At 40.4% G+C, this 20316-nt stretch overlaps 1 protein-coding gene across 4 annotated transcripts in view; it reads left to right on the plus strand.

The window, feature by feature from the left end:
- LOC141004478 (epidermal growth factor receptor substrate 15-like 1) overlaps positions 1–20316 on the plus strand; it is a 95121-nt gene that overhangs the window by 22182 nt on the left and 52623 nt on the right. For all 4 annotated transcript variants that reach the window (XM_073475984.1, XM_073475983.1, XM_073475986.1 and 1 more), the window contains exons 10-11: positions 15651–15808; positions 18245–18401. In XM_073475984.1, coding sequence (XP_073332085.1) covers positions 15651–15808; positions 18245–18401 — 315 coding nt within the window. The remainder of the gene's footprint in view (positions 1–15650; positions 15809–18244; positions 18402–20316) is intronic.

Here is a 20316-nt window from a genome sequence, read left to right on the forward strand (position 1 = left end):
TAGGAAGAAAAAAATGTGAAAAAAAGTGAAGCAACAGATAGCTCAACTTGACAATATCTATGCTACTTCCCCATCACCTGATATTTTTAAAGAATGGCTTTCATTGAAAGCAGAATACGATGTTCTTGCTTATGCTCAGGTCGAAGACCTCCTGCTGAAATCCAGATCCACGTACTACGAGCATGGGGATAAAGCAAGTCGACTACTTGCCCACTACTTACGACAGACAGCGTCCTCTCACCAAATCCCACAAACTAGAACCTCATCAGGTGTTACAACAGATCCCAAGTTAATTAATGAACACTTCAGAAATTTCTATATCTCTTTATATTCTTCTGAACATGCGACTGACTCTTCTGCCCTTGACCACTTCATTAGCTCTCTTAACATTCCCAGAGTAGATCTTGAGTCTGTTAAGACTTTGGAAGAACCGATCACTATTGCTGAACTTAGACAGGCAGCCTTTTCCATGCAAACAGGGAAATGTCCAGGTCCAGATGGATTTCCTATAAAATTTTATAGAAAATTCTTTGATAAATTAGCTCCAATTTTAATTGAATCTTTTTTGTTATCTAATCTCCCTCCGACTCTCATGCAGGCTACAATTTCACTTATTTTAAAGAAGGATAAGGACCCCCTACTGGCCGCAAGTTATCGACCCATAAGTTTGTTGTCTGTGGACCTAAAACTTCTATCTAAACTCCTTGCCATGCGCCTTGAGTTCTTCCCTCCATCATCTCTCCGGACCAGACAGGATTTATTAGTGGTAGATATTCTTTTTCTAATCTCAGGCGGCTTTTTAATATCCTGTACAATCCTTCTTCGTCATGCATACCAGAAGTCTTAATTTCGCTGGATGCGGAGAAGGCCTTTGACCGGGTGGAGTGGGATTACCTTTTCTATACCCTACAAAAGTTTGGTTTTGGCAATAAGTTTATTTCCTGGGTGAGACTCCTATACACTTCACCCACAGCATCCATTAGAACCAATAACATCCTCTCAGAACATTTTCCTCCCTACCGCTCCACCCGGCAGGGCTGCCCTCTGAGTCCCCCCCCTCAATTGCCATTGAACCTCTTGCTGTGGCCCTTCGGTCTCACCCACGCATCAGAGGCGTACTCAGGTATGGTGTTGAGCATACTGTCTTGCTTTATGCAGATGATCTTTAAGTGTACATTTCGGACCCCTCGATCTCAATCCTGACTATTTTAGACACATTCACCTCTTTTGGCCGTGTGTCTGGCTACAAACTTTATCTTTTTTTTTTTTTTTTCAAATATTTTTATTGAAAAGTACAAGATACTTCCAATTACAGGGATACAATTAACCTTTTCTTTTTTCTTTTATACATATATGCATATGTAAACAGTCACATATACACATAAACAAACGAAAATGAGCAAAAAGGAAAGAAAGAAAACAAAACAAACGCACTCTGATAAAAATGTAGAAGAAAATAATTAAATTACAGGGTGCAGTGTGAAAAACAAAACAAAAAAAAAAACAAAACAGTGAACAACCCACGCCCCCACTCAGCTCGTCACAACCAACACGCATACTACAGGTTATTTATACAATATGTACAACAGTAACAGGCAGACATTCAATCAGGTAGTACCTCTAAATTAGTGAAATAAGAAATAAAAATTTGACTGTACATCCTCTTAATGTATATTTAATTTTCTCAAGCTTTAAAAAAAACATGATATCTTTCAGCCACCGGGAGATAGAAGGATATTTAGCAGACTTCCAATGTAACAGTAATAAACGTCTTGCCAGTAAGGATGTGAAAGCTATAATATCCTTTTGTGTAGAGTTGAGTGCAAGTGAGGGGTCAGGAATCCCAAATATAGCAATCAGAGGGCAAGGTTGAAGATTTACCCCAAGAACAGTCGACATAATAGTGAAATAACCTGCCCAGAAACCTTTCAGATCAGGACAGAGAAAAAACATGTGGCTAAGGTGACAAGGAGAGCCATGGCATTTATCACATTCGTCTTCCACTTCCGGGTATAGTACAGATAGTCTAGACTTAGAGAAATGCGCCCTGTGTAAGACCTTAAATTGAATAAGTCCAAGACGAGCACAAGAGGTGGTAGATCTTACCCTCTCTATGGCCTGTTCCCAGGACTCCTCATGTATTTGTATTCCCAGTTCCCCTTCCCATGTACACTTTAGTTTAACATTTGAGTGGTTGCTAAAAGCCAAGATAATATCATACAACTTTGAAATGATTCCTCTGTGATGAGGGATAAATGATAACATGGTTTCCCACTGCTGTTCTGGCGGTAAAGAGGGGAAATTAGGGAAACACTTAGTAACAAAACTGTGAGTTTGAAAATAGCGAAATAGATGAGTAGCAGGGAAGCCATAGCGAGATGACAAATTGGCAAAACTATCAAAGACACCATCTACATATAAATGTTTGAATTGTGTAATACCCTTGTCATGCCACACTGAAAATGTTGAGTCCGAAAGTGATGGAGGAAATAAATGGTTGTTATTTAGAGGACCCAAGGAAGATGCAGCTACAAATTTAAAGTGCCGCCTAAATTGAAACCAGATTTTAAGTGTGTTAAGAACCACTTGATTATCAGTGTATAAAGAGGGTTTTGTAGGTAAAGAGGAATAAAATAGAGCAGGTATGGAAGATCCCTTACAGGATGATAGTTCCAATTTACACCAAGAGGATCCAGGAGATTTTAACCAGTAGCAAAGTTTATGGATGTGAGCAGCCCAATAGTAAGCTAGAAAATTAGGTAATGCAAGTCCTCCACTAAGTCTGCATCTCTGCAGTAAAGATTTACGAACCCTAGGTGACTTCCCACCCCATATAAAAGAACAAATTATCTTGTCCAGTGAGTCAAAAAAATGTTTTGGCAGAAAAAGAGGAATTGACTGGAATAAAAATAGAAATTTTGGTAAGATATTCATTTTAACAACATTGATCTTGCCGATTAATGAGAGGGGGAGGGTGACTGTTGAAGCTGACATGCTGCAGTATTAATGGGAAAACACTCACTTTTCCCCAGATTTAATTTATAACCTGAAAAGGTGCTGAAGTTCTCCAGAATACTTAAAACAGCAGGGATAGAGAGTGTAGGATCAGTTATATACAACGACAAATCATCCGCATAAAGCGATAATTTATATTCAATTCCATTACGGGTGATTCCTTTGAGTAAGGGGGAAGATCTTAATGTAATAGACTAGGCTTGTACGGTATACCGGTACTAAATTGGTACCGCAGTACCATCGCATTTAAAAAGGTACTATACTGCGCTTGGATGAGACCGGTACTTTTTTCATTTCATTTTATATAGCGCCGTGCTGCCGCGTAACGGCGCCGCATGACGTCACCGCATTGTAATTTGAGCCGAGGCGAGGAAGTCAGAGCAAGCGGGGGAGCGAGCGAGTTACTGGAGCAACAAACGGAGCAGGAGGAAAGCTTGGACACAGGGAGAGAAATAGGAGAGAAAGAGAGAGAGAGACAGGAGCAGGGAGTGAATGGCAGCTGCTGCAACCGTCACCACTCCGCAACTTACTGACAAATCAGGTGCGCGAAGTGCAATTTGGAAGTACTTCGGCTTCCCTTCACTGCCCCCTTCACTCTCCACAAAAGTAGCTCTGGAAAAAAATTAAAGCTGCTTTTCAGTTACCACTTTCTCTGGTTTAAATAGCCTATTTATATTATTATATATTATATCATTATATTATATTATATTTATATTCTCAGTCAGTGATTTTTAAACTTTTTAGACATGCTGATTTATAATAAATAATGGTGGTCCCTTAATTTTTTTTCCAGAGCTGTAAATGCACACATGCATGGTCTTTATGAAGTAATAAACTTTTACATACACATTTAGCCATTTAATATGTTATAAAGAGTACAGCATAGTAATGTAACGTATCATTTAAAGACATTGGTCCTACATAAGACAGGCTATATTTAATGAAAATATTTTTTAACGTAATTAAGGCCTCAGCTTGTATGACAAATGTATCACCTTCATTTTATCTTTTCACTACAGAGTCTTTATGGTATTTTATTTTATTTACTGATGTATAGTTCTAAGATTTTAAAGATTTTCTATGAAAATAAAGCCATTAATGACATTTTTTATGTTCTCTTTTTATTTGGAAAAGTATCGAAAAGTATCGAAAAATATCGAAATACATGTTGGTACCGGTATCGATACCAAAATGTTGGTATCGTGACAACACTATAATAGACAGAGGCTCGATAGCAATGGCGAAGAGCAAAGGTGACTAAGGACAACCTTGGCGACTTCCGCGACCAAGAGCAAAATAATCAGAATAAACATCATTAGTATGGACACTGGCTTTAGGGGACGAATAAAGAAGGCGAATCCAAGAAATAAATTTATCACCAAATCCGAATTTCTTTAAAACTGCAAACAAGTACTCCCACTCTACCCTATCGAATGCCTTTTCAGCATCTAAAGAAATCACAAGTTCGGGAAGTTCAGCCGAATGTTCCGAATAAATTATATTGAAGAGTGTACGGGTATTAAAAAACAATTGACGACCCTTTATAAAACCATTTTGCTCTTCAGATATAATACAAGGAAGCACATTATCTAGACGAGATGCAATTACTTTAGCCAACACCTTTACATCAGCATTAAGCAGAGATAATGGTCTGTAGGAACTACAGGAGGTTGGATCTTTGTCCTTTTTGAGAAGGAGAGCTATAGTGGCTTGTGTCAAAGTTGGTGGTAATGAACCACTTTCTAAGGATTCATTGAATACGGATAAAAGTAGTGGTGCCAATTTACCAATAAATGTTTTGAAAAATTCAATCGGAAACCCATCAGGGCCTGGGGGTTTGTTAGATTGCATAGCTTTAATTGCATTTGATACTTCTTCAAGGGAGAGTGGGGAGTCCAGTTGCCTGGAAGTATTAGTATCAATGACAGGATTCGAAAGGTTCTGAAGAAATTCGTTCATTTTAGTATTGTCTGTAGGAAATTCAGATTTATATAATGAAGAGTAAAATGATTCAAAAGTAGCATTAATTTCCAAGGGATCTGTAGTAACAGTGTCATAAGTGTTTTTAATACTAGGTATCAAACGGGAAGTGGCTTGACGTCGTAACTGATGTGCCAGTAAACGACTTGCCTTGTCGCCATGTTCGTAATATAAGCCACGAGTGCGTAGTAACAAGCGCTCTGCCTCTTTAGTTGAAATGAGATCGAATTTTGCTTGCAAATCAAGACGCTGCTTAAGTAGTTCAGGAGAGGGGTTCAGTGCATAACTTTGATCAAGGCTACTAATCGCAGATGTAAGTTCATTAAGCCTAGCATTAATCTTTTTATTAGATAGAGCAGAGTAAGAAATAATTTGACCTCTCAGGTAACATTTAAGTGTCTCCCATAGCAATGAATAAGAAGAGGAGTCATTTTGATTGAAAAACAAGAACTCATCAATAGAATTTGAAATGAGTTCGCAAAATTCTTTATCTGCCAAAAGAAGAGAGTTGAATCTCCAAAGTGGTGGACTACGTTTATAGGTAGAAAGTTGAATATCTAATAACAAAGGTGAATGGTCAGATAGAACAATACTTAAATAGTCAGAAGAATTTACACATGAATTAAGAGTACTGTCAATAAAAAAGTAATCAATCCTAGAATATGAATGGTGCACCTGAGAGAAGAAAGAATATTTTTTACTAGAGGGGTTACGAGATCTCCACGGATCAATAAGAGCATTCTGTTTCATAAAATCTGAGAATGTTTTAGACATAGCAGATTGAGTCAGATTACGAGGATTAGACCGATCCAAGATTGGGTCAAAAACACAATTTAGATCCCCTCCGAGGATCAGCAGGTGAGTATTCAAGTAGGGGATGTTACTCAGCAATCTGTTAGCAAATTCAACATCATCGAAGTTCGGGGCATATACATTTGCTAACAAAACCTTTTTATGCATTAGGGTACCAGCAACTATGAGGTATCTGCCATTCCTATCAGCGATAACATCAGTGGATGAGAACTGAACTTTCTTATTAATGAGAATGGCGACTCCTCTAGCTTTTGAGTTAAAGTTTGAGTGGAAGACTTGACTTACCCAAGGGCAATGTAACCTATGGTGATCTTTAATTCGAAGATGAGTCTCCTGTAAAAATACTATATCAGAGTTTAAACGTTTCAAGTGTGTAAAAACCTTAGATCTCTTAACAGGATTACCCATACCTCTGATATTCCAACTAATAAATCTGAGAGGTGTACCTGACCCAGCAATGCTGGGATTTATATTGCTGTTAACTATTTAAATAATAAAAACAACAAAAACACAAATACACCCAAAGTCCCCATATAACTACAGAACAAAGGAGACAGCAGTGTTTCCCACAATAACCAAAAGTTGTCCACAGTAATGTGAACAACCCGGAGACTAAGCAGAACAAACAGAAGTAAGAGAGAAAAAACTCCCGCCGACTTCAACTCTGTTTGACAGTATGCGCGTGAGTTGTATTGGAAAAAAAACCAAAAAACTCACAATACAAAATATTGTTTCATCTAAAGGTGAACATTCAAAAAAAAACAATAAAGATGATTGCCTTATTAGCACAAATCAAATTTCCACATAGATCAGATGGATACAGTAGCAAAGTACTTAAAATACAAGTTAACAAATACGTTCTGTACAAATAAATGCAGAGAGCATAAAATGAGGTAGTGCAGATCTGATCTGAAGTACAAAAACACAAAATATGGTATAGCCTTGTTATATAACAGTGTCCGGTAAGGAAGAGGGGAAGATTGCCTGCTATAATCAAACAATAGTAACACTAAGCTAGTTAGTGCAACAAACCAGAAAACCACACAGGTAAAGAGTTAGGGCTAGTAAGACCACGTGTTTTAAGCAATAATACAACACAGAACTGAAGAGCTAATGGAGCTCACCCAGAAATCAAGATTTTGACATATTCGCTGGCTTCCTCCGCTGAAACGAATTCCTTCTCAACACCGTTGTATGTGATGCGGAGTCGCGCTGGATGAACCAGACCATACCGAGCACCGTCAATGCCACGAAGTTGCCGCCTGACCTTGTTGAATGCAGCCCGAGCCCGGGCTACCTTGGCAGTGTGGTCAGGGAAGACTGAGATGGCCAGGTCTCTGACTTTAATCTGACGGAGCTCTCTAGCGCGGCGTAAAATGTCAACACAGTCACTGTGGTAATGAAATCTGCATACAATGGCTCGTGGACGCTCACCGGGCTTGGGTTTGGGTTGGAGGGTCCGGTGGGACCGGTCCAAAAGCGACTCCTCTACCAGGTCAAATGCTTCCTTTAATAAGGTGGCTACAGCGGCAGTGGTGCAGGTGTCAGGACCCTCCGGTACTCCCACTATCCTAACGTTGTTCCGCCGTGACCTGGACTCCAAGTCTTCACATTTATTTTCCAGCTTGGCTACGTTAGCAGTGAGGCACTTGATAGTAGTTTTCATCTCGGCGATGTCATCGGAGCACTCGGTGAATGCGTGCTCCATCTCCCCGACTGTACCTTTTAGCTTGGATACCGTAGCATCGGTAGCAGCTTTATCATTCGCCAGCTGTGTTTTCACCACTTGCAGGTCGAGCTTGATAGTAGACAAAATATCGCCGAGGGTATCCTGGAGTTCCTTCTTAAAAATATCAGCAATATCTTTCCGCAGCGAAGCCAGCAACTCGAGCTTGAGGGCAGCAATGTCAGGATTAGCTTGCATCGAGGCGACGCCTGTAGGAGTCGGCGGCCTAGTCGAGGGTGAGGTCGCGGCTTGTGGACCAGGCCTCAGTTGTGTCTGAATAGTATTGCGAGTATTGCGAGACATTTTACGCAGTCCAAAGTAAAACTTTCCAACAAAAAATACTGCGGCGTAAGACAGGACTAAAAAAGTGACCAAAAAGCGCACATGAATAACAATTTTAATCGAAATCGGCAGGAGCTACCAAACTCACGTCCTACTCCATTGAAGCTCAGCAGCGCCCCCTACAAACTTGATCTGTCCAAAAGTGAGATTTTACCCTTGAATCTGGCAGCAAGAAGTTTCCCACTGCACAACTTTCCATTCAAGGTTGCTTCAGATAGTTTTGTATACTTAGGTATTCGGGTCACAGCTCAGTTCGAGGATCTATTTAAATCTAACATTCTCCCGTTGTTTGCTAAGATGCAAGATGACTTTGAGCGTTGGACCTTATTAAATTTATCCCTTGCAGCCTGCATCAACTCTATCAAAATGAACACCCTCCCTAAGTTTTCCTATTTATTTCAATGTCTACCCATCTTTCTTCTACAGTCTTTTTTTCCCAAGATTGATAAATTAATATCTGAATTTATTTGGAACAAGAAGACCCCGAGACTACGCAGACCCTTGCTTCAGAGACTAAAATCTCAGGGGGGTCTAGCATTGCCAAATTTTAGATTTTATTACTGGGCCTGTAACCTCGGAGCAATTCAGTTCTGGCTTCATTTTGAGGGCTCCTGTTCTCCCCCAACATGGATAGTTATGGAATCCATGTCTGCCAAACCAGCCTCTCTGTCTGCACTTGTTCATGCTCCTGTAAATCACCCAATCTCACCCTATTCAAAGAGCATAATAGTTAAATCTACTGGGAGGATATGGAGACAATTCAGACGATATTTCGGCCCTCAGGCTCCTTTGCAACTGGCCCAGCGAGCACCAAATCTGTTATTTCACCCTTCACTATTAGATAGAGCGTTCTCTTCCTGGCAGGCGCGGGGTATCAAAACAATCAAGGACTTGTATAATGATGACATATTTTCATCTTTCCAGCAGCTGTCAGAGAAGTCGGCTCTTCCTAAAAATAACTTTTTTAGATATTTACAGATCCGTAGTTTTGTTAGAAATGTTTACCCCAGTTTTCCTAATTTACCGGAACCTACTGGCCTGGACCCATTCTTGACCCCACTGCCTGCTACGAGGGGCATGATCTCTGTGTTATATAATCTCATTCACTCTATAAACCCAGCCTCACTTCGTACTATTAGGACGCTATGGGAGAATGACTTAGAATGTGAACTTGCAGATGATGTTTGGGATGAGTGTCTGCGGCTGGTCCATTCTTCCTCCATATCTGCTAGGCACGGGTTGCTACAATGTAAGATTCTTCACCGCTATCATTTAACTAAGGTCAGACTGTCTAAAATATATGGTGATGTTGATCCTATTTGTGACAGATGTCGCCAGTACCCGGCTACCTATTTTCATATAAGGTTTGGGCATGCCCTTCCCTGAATACCTTTTGGATGGAGATTTTTTTTTTTAATTTTTTTTTTTATATAAATAGATTTTTATTGATTTTTATCAAAACAAAACATTTAACATACAAGTGCTCTCTGTATTCACAAATATATCAAAACAGGAAGGGAAATAAACCACCATCCAAACCAAAATGACCTCAGGTAGCTCACGACTGTCTTCACCTCAAAAATAATAATAATAATAACAACAACAACAACAAAGGGGAGATCTAGTGACTGGCAGTAACAGAAATAATAACATACATCATCCAGTGGGAATATTCTAGTCTAAAGTGTACCTCCCCTTGTTTACAGTGTCCCGGAGGGGTGGGGGTAAGTACCTCAGAAAGGCCGACCATGTTTCCTCAAACAAACTATCATCCCCTTTCATTCGCGCAGTGAGTCTTTCTAAGGGTAAAACTTTGTACGATTCTTGGTACCATTGTGTGACAGTTGGAGGTCTGTCACTTATCCACTGCTTTAAAATACATCTCCTAGCCAGAAACAGAAGTTTGTCACAGAGTTTGAAATCTGATCTGCTCAGAGATAGTGTTTTTGAAGGCAAGCTTAATATGAAGAGGCCAGAATCCTTCTTAACTTTAAGTGAGAAAATTTTACTCAATTCCTGGGCTACATTGCTCCAAAACCTTGTAATCAAACGGCACTCCCAGAAACAGTGAATGTATGTCCCAACAGATAATTTACATTTGATGCAAAGGGGAGAGATCCGGTTATCCATCTTGTTAAGAATGAATGGTGTTATGTGGGATCTATGGAGTATCTTATATTGAGTTTCTCTCATTCGATTGCAGATAAATGTGGTTTTGGCAGAGACTATTGCTTCATGCCAGTCATCTTCGATAAATTGCCCACCAAGATCACATTCCCACTTCTGTATCACCGTCCTTATATCTGATGGATCCAAGGAGTAGAACAGCGAATAGGAATGAGAGAGAAAATGTCTTGTGTCTTTTCGATTCAGTACAAATAAATCTATATCACTGAGAGAGGGAGTGTGTGGAGATTTTTCACCTTTGACAGAATAAAACTACGGAGTTGAAGATACCCATAAAAGTGTTCAGATGGATGGAGATTTTTAATACTATTTCACAGATCACCTCTGTCTCTTTTATACCATTGGCGGTTACTGCCCTATTTGGAGTTACCCTCATACCTGCTATACCAAATTATAAGAAGAACCTGGTAGCTTTTGTAACCCTCTTAGCTAGACGTCTCATTCTTATGAAGTGGAAATCCCCGACTCCACCAACCTGTCATGTATGGATTTTTTTTACTTTATCAACATGGAGAAAATCCGTTCCACACTGAGGGGATCGTCTGCCCATTTTTTGCATACACAAATGGACTTTTCCTAACTGACAAACAACCCTTTGTACGTTGTCTGATCTGTTTTAATGTCATGCTTTGTTTTAATTTAATTATACTGTTTTAATCCCACAAGGGGAAATTCTTTTTATCACTCACATTACACACGCATGCACACCCTCACACAGTGTATAGAGGAGAACGAGTGAATGGGCAACGAGCAGTGTTAGGGGTCGGTGCCTTGCTCAAGGGCACCTCGGCAATGCCCAGGATGTGTGAACTAGTATTCTCCATTACAAGTCCACATCATACTTTTTTGGTTTGAACCGGCCACCTTTGAGTCCCGAAGCCAAGTCCCTACGGATTGAGCTATTGCCGCTCCCAGATGTACAGATGTATGTGATCGTACACTTTAATAACTGCCATCTATGCTACTGTCCAATTCTTCATTTAGTATAAGTGACCTACCCTTTTTGTTTGTTTGCTTGTTTATTTATTTATTTTTGTTTGTTTGTTTTTATATATATATATGTGTGTGTGTGTATATATATACATGTGTGTATGTTTATTTGAGTTTTGTAACAATAATGAGAAACTTGATACTTGCTTTCTTATAACTGTCACTAATATGTTTGGAAATTCAATAATAATAAAAAAATTAATAAAAATAAAATTTGGAAGAGAAAATGAAGGCTCTACATAAGGAATGTAAGGGGAGTCGGGCCATAAATTACCATGATGGCGTAGATGTTATCTGATCCAGGCGAGGATGAGAGAGAGAAAGGGGGGAAATGAGAGAAAGAGAGTTCAAGAAAAATAAAATGACAGCAATTTTTAGTCTTAAATACAGATGCAGAGGATGTTCTTAATACAACATATAATTTTAAAAGGAAAGTTCTTCAGTCTCTGGTGTTTTGCATCTGTGGATTCAATCGTGATCAATTGAACCTAGCTTGACCCTTAAAGGAAAGGTGTGACTGTCTCCGGGGAGCAGTGGTAAATCCAGTTATACAACTCAAAGGGCCCCTCCAGATGGGTGCGATAGAAGAAATAGCAGGTCTGTGAAGTGTCCAAATTGACGTCTTTATTACAAAGAAAAATAACGTTCTTCTTGCCAGATAGAGGTAGTGGAGACTACCTGGCCTCCTGGTACAAGGTGTCACAGGGTTGGCTAAACTATAAAAAGATGTTCACCTCCCAGAGAAACAAAGCCTCAGTTCATAGTTCAGACGAGAGGCATGAAAACACATGATGTGTTTCTACAAGGGGATGCACCATATTTGATCTGTGATGATGATGCATTGTGAACAACAACTCCGTATTGAAATAAGTATAAAAGGAAACTTGTGATACTTCCTTGATGCGCAGGTTTCAACAATCAAAGCTACAAACTTGGTATTGGTGAATAAACTAACTGGATCACTGTCAAGAATAATCAGCTCTGATAGATTCTGTATTCTCTCATGATGAATATGACAGGTGATGTTTCACTGTTCAGAAGATGCATCGTGTTGAAACCATAAAATAAACCACTGTTTAGTTTATTTGAATTGTGTAGCCAAGTGTATCAGGACGATGTGACAGGGCTGTACCCGGCTCAGGATTTTAACAGATCATTCAGATTTTGCTGTTCAACAATTCTTTTTTTCAGTTCAGCGCCACACTGTGGCTCCCGGGGACTCACTGTATGGAAAACCTTGCAACATCACTGTTTACTTCAGTAAAAGTACTAATACTAATGTTGATGAGCATATAACATCAACATTCTCAGCCAAGAGCCTGGTGGTTCTTTTAAGTAATCTTGCTTGTGTGATTTTTACATTTTTTATCAATAAATACAGTTTTATTTGATTTTTGAATGTAAAAAAATACATGTCTCTACACCAGTGGTTCCCAACCTTTTTCTTGAGTGACCCACATTTTTACCATTGTAAACTTTGGCGACCAGAGCGCTGAAAGCAGTCTCTGACAGGTATGTTGTGGCAAATGGCAAGATGAATCTGGTGGTGGCAAGATGAATCTGGTGGTCGCATGATGAGCAAGTCTCGAAGCGACTCTTGGTCCTTTCACAAGCCAAAACCGCTTGTATCCATGTTCAGCATAGAACCGCTTACAGAGAGAATTGGACTTTATATCCATAAGCTCATCCTCAGCCTGGAGGTACTCCACATCTTCTTCTTTTGCGAGAAATGGGTCCATCACCCATGCGTCTTTTGAGACATGTTCATTAACATCCGAGAAATGCGAGTGCATCTCATCCTGAAGCTCCTCCATGTGGCGGGTGAACTGTCTGGCCAAAGCATCAGGTAACTTCCCCCCTGACTGTTCTAGTAGTAGTAGTAGTAGTCTCCCTTTGCCAGTTTATTCTTTCTATACTCCACTTTGTGCACAAATGCATCCACTGTCTCTTTGCACCCCATTACATTGGCATCCAGGGCCTGCATGCATTTGTTTGCCCCGTTGAACAGACTGAATATGTCCGCCAGATATGAAGTCTTAATGAGAAACTTATCTGTCATTTCGTCGGATAGTTTCTGGTTATGAAAGGTTAAGAATTCTCTTACTTGGTTTTTAAGTTCCATGAAACACACCAACACTTTGCCCTGGGACAGCCAGCGCACTTCGGTATGAAGGAGGAGTGTCTGGTGTGCCTCATCATCGCACAGCTGGGCAAAGATCCGTTTGTTGACCGGGTGAGCTTTAATAAAGTTTACTATTTTTACCACAGTCTTTAATGTTACGTTCAGGTCTTCACAGAGGTGTTTGCCTGCCAGGGTGTGCTTGTGTATCATGCAGTGAAACACTAAGCAGTGGGGCGCCATCTCCTTCAAATGGCTGTTGAAGCCCTTATTTTTCCCCATAAGTGCTCCATCTGTGCAGCATGCAAATAAATTCTTATAGGGAATATTGTGCTCTGTGAAGTATGTATCAACTACAATGAACATGTCCTCTCCTCTTGTGGTGGCTGTGAGATTAACAGACATAAGAATGTCTTGTTTCAGCTCGGGTTCCTCAATGTACTGTACATATAGAATGAGAATTGCCGACAAGTGTGTTCTCAACGTTTCCTGCCATTCTGTCAATTCTGTTTTTCACTGTGTTGTTAGACCGTGGTACAGTCTTAAATTTGTTAGCCACCTGCAGTCCACATAGTATTTAATGCAAGCAGGTTTAATCAGTGTTTCTCCAATGTTGTGTGGCTTTTTGGTTTGTGCAATAAGGAGAGAGCACTCCAAAGATGCCACCATTGCCTGCTTCTGGTAGGTAAGGTATGTGATTGAGTAAAATGAACAGTTTTGTTTTATTCAATCAACTACTGACAACATTTCTCCCAAAGTCCAAATAAAAATATTGTCATTTAGAGCATTTATTTGCAGAAAATGACAAATGGTGAAAATAACAGAAAAGATGCAGTGTTTTCAGACCTCAAGCGAAAGAAAGAAAACAAGTTCATATTCATTTATAAACAACACAATACTAATGTTTTTAATATTTGGTGGAATAACCCTGATTGTCAATCACAGCTTTCATGCGTCTTGGCATGCTCTCCACCAGTCTTCCACATTGCTGTTGGGTGACTTTATGCCACCCCTGGCGCAAAAATTCAAGCAGCTCAGCTTGGTTTGATGGCTTGTGACCATCCATCTTCCTCTTGATCACATTCCAGAGGTTTTCAATGGGCTTCAGGTCTGGAGATTGGGCTGGCCATGACAGGGTCTTGATCTGGTGGTCCTTCATCCACACCTTGATTGACTTAGCTGTGTGGCATGGAGCATTGTCCTGCTGGAAAAACCAATCCTCAGAGTTGGGGAACATTGTCAGAGCAGAAGGAAGCAAGTTTTCTTCCAGGATAACCTTGTACGTGGCTTGATTCATGTGTCCTTCGCAAACACGAATCTGCCCGATTCCAGCCTTGCTGAAGCACCCCCAGATCATCACCAATCCTCCACCACATTTCACAGTGGGTGTGAGACACTGTGGCTTGTAGGCCTCTCCGGGTCTCCGTCTAACCATTAGACAACCAAGTGTTGGGAGAAGCTGAAAATTGGACTCATCAGAGAAGATGACCTTTCTCCAGTCCTCTATGGTCCAATCCTTCTTTGCTTCTCATAGTTGAAGGGCTTTTTTCTAGCTTTACATGACTTTAGCCCTGTCCCAAGGAGCCTGTTTCAAACCATTCTCGCCGTGCACTTACCCCAGCTGCCATTTGCCATTCTTTTTGTAGGTCACTTGATGTCATCCTATGGTTGCTGAGTGACATTCAATTGAGTTGACGGTCATCCCGGTCAGTGGAGAGTTGTTTTCGCCCTCTGCCAGTCTGTAGCTTTGTTGTCCCCAATGTCTGCTGCTTGACCTTGTTCTTATGAACTGCCATCTTAGAAATTTTAAGGATGGAAGCAACCTGACGCTCACTGTATCCCTCTACCAGTCAAGCCAGAATTGAACCCTTCTTTTGCCCACTGAAAACTTTTCTTTTCAACTCTTTTGGCATGGTCAATAGTTATTTTTTGATTCCAATTACGTTTGAGGTACTACTAGCACTGTTTTTACCATCCAACTGGTCCTATTGCAAGAGGATAGTGATGACCACAGCAGTGGTTTTTATACTTTTCCTCGTAAATAAGATTTGGGTACAGGTGATCATCTAATCAGTACCTCATTAAGTAGAATGAGGTGTGCTTGTGTTGGAATTCAACAGACACTGGAATGGAATGGCTGTTGTAGAGATGCTGATTTCAGAAAAATTTGCAGTGGTCTCTTAATTTTTTCCAGAGCTGTATGTATATATATATATATATATATATATAGTTCTGCCTTCATAAGCTTATGGTTTGAACATTCTTTTTAAGGTTATAATCTTTATGGATTTTAATTTAATTAATTAAAATTGATTTTAATTTTGTTTGTGCTGTTTCCCACAAGTAAGACACTTAACATTTTACAGGGTGGTGCAATGAGTGCAAAAGATATATCACTAGCATGGAATGGTTTTATCTCGTCTGCTTCTGAGTTAAAATGACAGATTGTTACAACATCTTCATCCCTCTCTGTCTCAGCATTCAGTGACCTGGGTGGTCCCAGTCTCAGACCGTGGTCGCTATGACGACATCTTCCTGAAGACAGATGCTGATCTGGACGGCTTTGTCAGCGGACATGAAGTGAAGGACATCTTTATGCAGTCTGGACTGACTCAGAACCTCCTTGCCCATATATGGTAGGGACTCATGCTTCATGCCTTACTGCCTTATGCCTTAATATATGTTGTGTTTTATGTCTTGGCTACCAATTTGTGCTGAGTCAGCATTCATAAAGGGTTATTAATTTGTATGGTGCCTTTATTAAAGGTGTAGTATGCAAGAATTTTAGTTGAAAACATTGAAAATCAAAAATGATCAACAGAATGTAAAGAATTAGCAGTTATGACGTCTGTGTTGTGTTGCAGAGATGTCTACTGAAGTTAGCATGTTAACCAATTAGCCCCAGCCCATCCCAGCCAAGCTAGTTGACTATGCTTCTGGTGTACTTAATTGGGACATCTTACATGGTCATCCAAAGGCTAATGATTTGAAATCCTTTATTTGTCATGATACAACACAGGTTGTATAATGAAATGAAAGTTTGTGACTCCTTCATGCTGCACAACCATAACATAAAACACAGTGGTTTAGGCTAAAAACATACATAAACACATTTACACCCAGGAAATAATTCTGTATTGCATTTTTTAAAATTTGCGTGGGGGTGTATGTAAACAGCAGCATCAAGATGGTGATGATGTTATGGTCAGCGTCTTTATATTAAAAGTGCGACATCAGAGAAACGCTGTCCATCAACTTTGACTGATTGTGAGCACCAAGCATCAACGATGCAAATAGTTCACCTCTCCTCGTCCAGCTGTAGGAGCAGTCTTAAACCAAGATGAATTAGCTTTGCTCTGATTCGACTCTCTTCCTCCCTTTGGCGGTCCAACCATTCAGTTCAGACGATCGAAAGATGCCGTGGGCCGTGATGTCTCAGAGTCCGCTGCTCTTAATCCAAAACACCTGCTTTCTTCTCCAATGATGATGAATTTATTTCTGCCATAGGTAATATGTGTTTCTGTCCATGAGGACATAAAGGGTGTATTTCATACTGAAATGTAATCCATTAATGCTGATTTCTTTTAGCTGGATGATTATGGAAAACCTTGAGTTGTGCTTCAGGAAGGAACCTTTTTTGTAGCAGATTTTGTTTGCCAAGCTTGGGAGAGAAGGTAGAACATTTTATCATGAAATGAATTGTTTGACCACTGCAGTCGTACTTTTGACTGTACTTAATATAAACCCATGAGGATGGGACACTGTATGCATGACAAGAAAAATAAAAGAAATCAATTCAAATCAATCAGTTAGTTATAAAATGTGCCTTATTATAAAGTGTTGCCATTATATCTTCCAGTGTGAGAAATGTTTGTCACAGAGAAACCCTGACAGGTATTTCCATGCAAAATGATTGATTTTCAACAGGTCAAATTTAACACCAAGTCATCATTTAGGACAAATGTCACTCATTCCAAGTGCAACTATCAGCTTGTCAAGTGGCAGTTCTTCAAACAACAGAGACCAGACAATCTATATTAGAGCCCGACCGATATATCGGCTGGCTGATATTATCGGCTGATATTAGGCATTTTCCAAACTATCGGTATCGGCATTTATAATGGCCGATAAATGAATATTTAAAAAATAAAATAAAAACGGACGAAACACCCTTCAACCATGTTATGAGTGTTGGCGTTGCATATTTTGTCCACCAGAGGACACTCTACAACGTCCCTGTTGGCAACACTCATGTTTAGAACGCCACAAACCCTACAACCAGCTGATCCAGCCAGAGTGTGTTCATGGTAAGTTGGCAACTGTCACGAGAAATACATTGTTTGAATAACAATTAAAAGAACATCCCCATCAGTTCTCTTAACTCAAATAAGCATGACAAAATTTGTGACTACCATGTCCAGTTTTGCTGCTGTTATGTATAAGCCGAGAGTGAAACGGAATTAGCTAGTAATTTTGATGTTCCTCTGTTCTGTTGTGACAATGAAACAAGCAAGTTTATTTTTAAACTGCATTATCATATTATTTCAGTGAGGACTCATAAATAACTACAAATAACTAATGTTACGGAAATCTGTTGTATGTTTTGTTATGTGTTTCTGGATTTTTTTATATATATATATATATATATATACATATATATATATATATATATATATATATCGGTCGATATATCAGAATATCGGATTTTTAAATCACCAAATATTTGTATCAGTATCGGCCTTAAAAATCCTTTATCGGTCGGGCTCTAATCTATATGTTTTACCAAAGTGGCTAGATTGACTACTTCCATCTCAGTTCTCCTGCACAGCCTGTCAGAGTGTCCATGTTGCCTTGGGGACATTGTGAAACCCATGTTGTTCTTTTTTATCACTCAAAAGGTCAGTGTTGTTTTTTCTTTTTTATGTAGTAAAATTGAGTTCTGGGGATGTTTCTGGGAGCAAATCAGTGAAATGCCTGGAATTCAGAAAGCAAACACTGTGCCAAAATGAAACAACTTTGAACAATCGAGTTTGGATAGGGTTTGATTTCATACTGGGTGTTCTTCCCTGCAGGGCTCTGGCAGACACCAGGCAGATAGGTAAGCTGACCAGGGAGCAGTTTGCCCTCGCCATGCATCTCATCCAGCAGAAGGTCAGCAAAGGCATCGACCCTCCACAGACCCTGACTGCTGACATGATCCCCCCATCTGAGAGAGGCACTCCTGTACCAGTAGGTCCCACCCCACACACACATAGTGCATGTTTATTACAGCTCAGTGATATATACCGATCAGCCACAACATTAAAACCACTGAGAGGTGACGTGTATAACATTGATCATCTCATCACAATGCAATGTTCTGCTGGGAAACCTTGGGTGCTGGCATTCATGTGAATGCCACTTGACACGCACCACCCATCCAAACACTGTTGTGTACCAAGTACACCCCCTCATCACAACAACACTACCCGATGACAGTGGCCCCCCAGCAGGACAATGTGCCCTGACACACCGCAAACACTGCTCAGGAACAGCTCGATGAACACAATAAAAGGCCCAAAGTGTTGACCGGGCCTCCAAATTCCCCAGATCCCAATCTGATCGAGCATCTGTAAGACGTGCTGGAGCAGGTCTGATCCATGGAGGCCCCACCCCCCAACATACAGGACCCAGAGGATCCACTATAAAACGCCATTTCCATTGTCCATTTCCTGACAGGTCAGAGCTGTTTTGGCTGCACAAGGGGAACCTTCACAATATTAGGCAGGTGGTCATAATATTATGCCTGATCGGTGTATCTGTATATGAGTGTATCTCATGGGGTTCAGGAGTGGCTCGTCCACTGATCACATCTCAATTCCTGGCCTCTCCTGTACACATGTTGATGATGGTCAACATGGTCAGGCCAGCTTCTTGAATCATAACTCCCTGTCTGTGTGTCGGTGTGCGTGAACAGGAGATTGCGAGGCAAATTGTAAAGCGCTTCTGGTAAAGTGCAGTAGAAATGCAGCCATTTATATGGGCAGATATGGACAGAGCTTGGTTATCTGTTTGGTTAGCATATCTACACTACGACTGATCAGTTCTTTAAATGTTCTTATTTAAGTTTTAAGTTACTGCTGGGAACTTTCAGTTTGTGTTGATTCTGGCACCCCCTTGTGGAGTTAAGATGATGATGGTGAAACAAAGTAACCTTTGTTTTAGTGCCCTACCACCAGGCTACAGAGCAGCTTCTGCCCTTAGTCCATCCTCAGCACTCAGTATGCCATAAAAAATATTTGTAATAATTTAATTTTATAGCTTGTCCGACCTGGTGACAGGCATTAAGAATAACTGTAACTACTCAGAAATGATCTCCTCGCTGATAGTTTTGTTTGCTAATGTAGGTCATTTAAGCCTTGTTCAGACTGGCAGTCCAAATCAGATTTTTATGATTTTTTTCTATAAACAGCATGAAATGTGATTTTTGTAAATCAGATCCAAACCACATTTGGAGGTGGTTTGAATGTGATTCAGATGCGATTCTCCAGATGTGATTCAACACACATTGAATCCAGAGTGAAGGAAGTGCATCAGAGGGGCTGAGCACATTCAATGTTGCTGTTAGCAGTAGCAACAGTCTATCAGTCAGTATGTCTGACAGTCAGGCTGAAATATTGTACATTGCCTGCTCTATTGCTCTAAATATTTTTTTGGCCTTTTTATGGCTTTATTGATAGGACAGCTCAGAGATGGCAGGAAACAGGATGAGAAAGAGGGGGGCTGACATGCAGCAAAGGGCCACGGGTCGGACTCGAACCCCGGGCCGCTGCAGCGAGGACACAGCCTCTGCACATGGGACGCCCGCTCTACCAACTGAGCTAATGGGCGCCCCGTGCTCTGCATCTTTACCCCGACATTGTTCGGATGGATCTCCATTTCCCAGTTTTCTCTGTGGGAACGGCGTGTCACTGTGTACGTACCCATGCAGATAGGTGGGTGATATCTGGATACAAAAGTCCAATACAATCGCTTACATATAAAAGTGTAGATAGTCTGTCTTTAAAGGTCTGATTTTAGAAACAAATCTGATCTGCCAGCAGTCTTGGAGGGATCAGTATTAAGAATAAGAGAATGTTTCATAACCATGTTCCTTGTAGTACGT

This window comes from Pagrus major, chromosome 11 (genome assembly GCF_040436345.1).
Source record: "Pagrus major chromosome 11, Pma_NU_1.0".
NCBI classification, from domain to species: domain Eukaryota; kingdom Metazoa; phylum Chordata; class Actinopteri; order Spariformes; family Sparidae; genus Pagrus; species Pagrus major.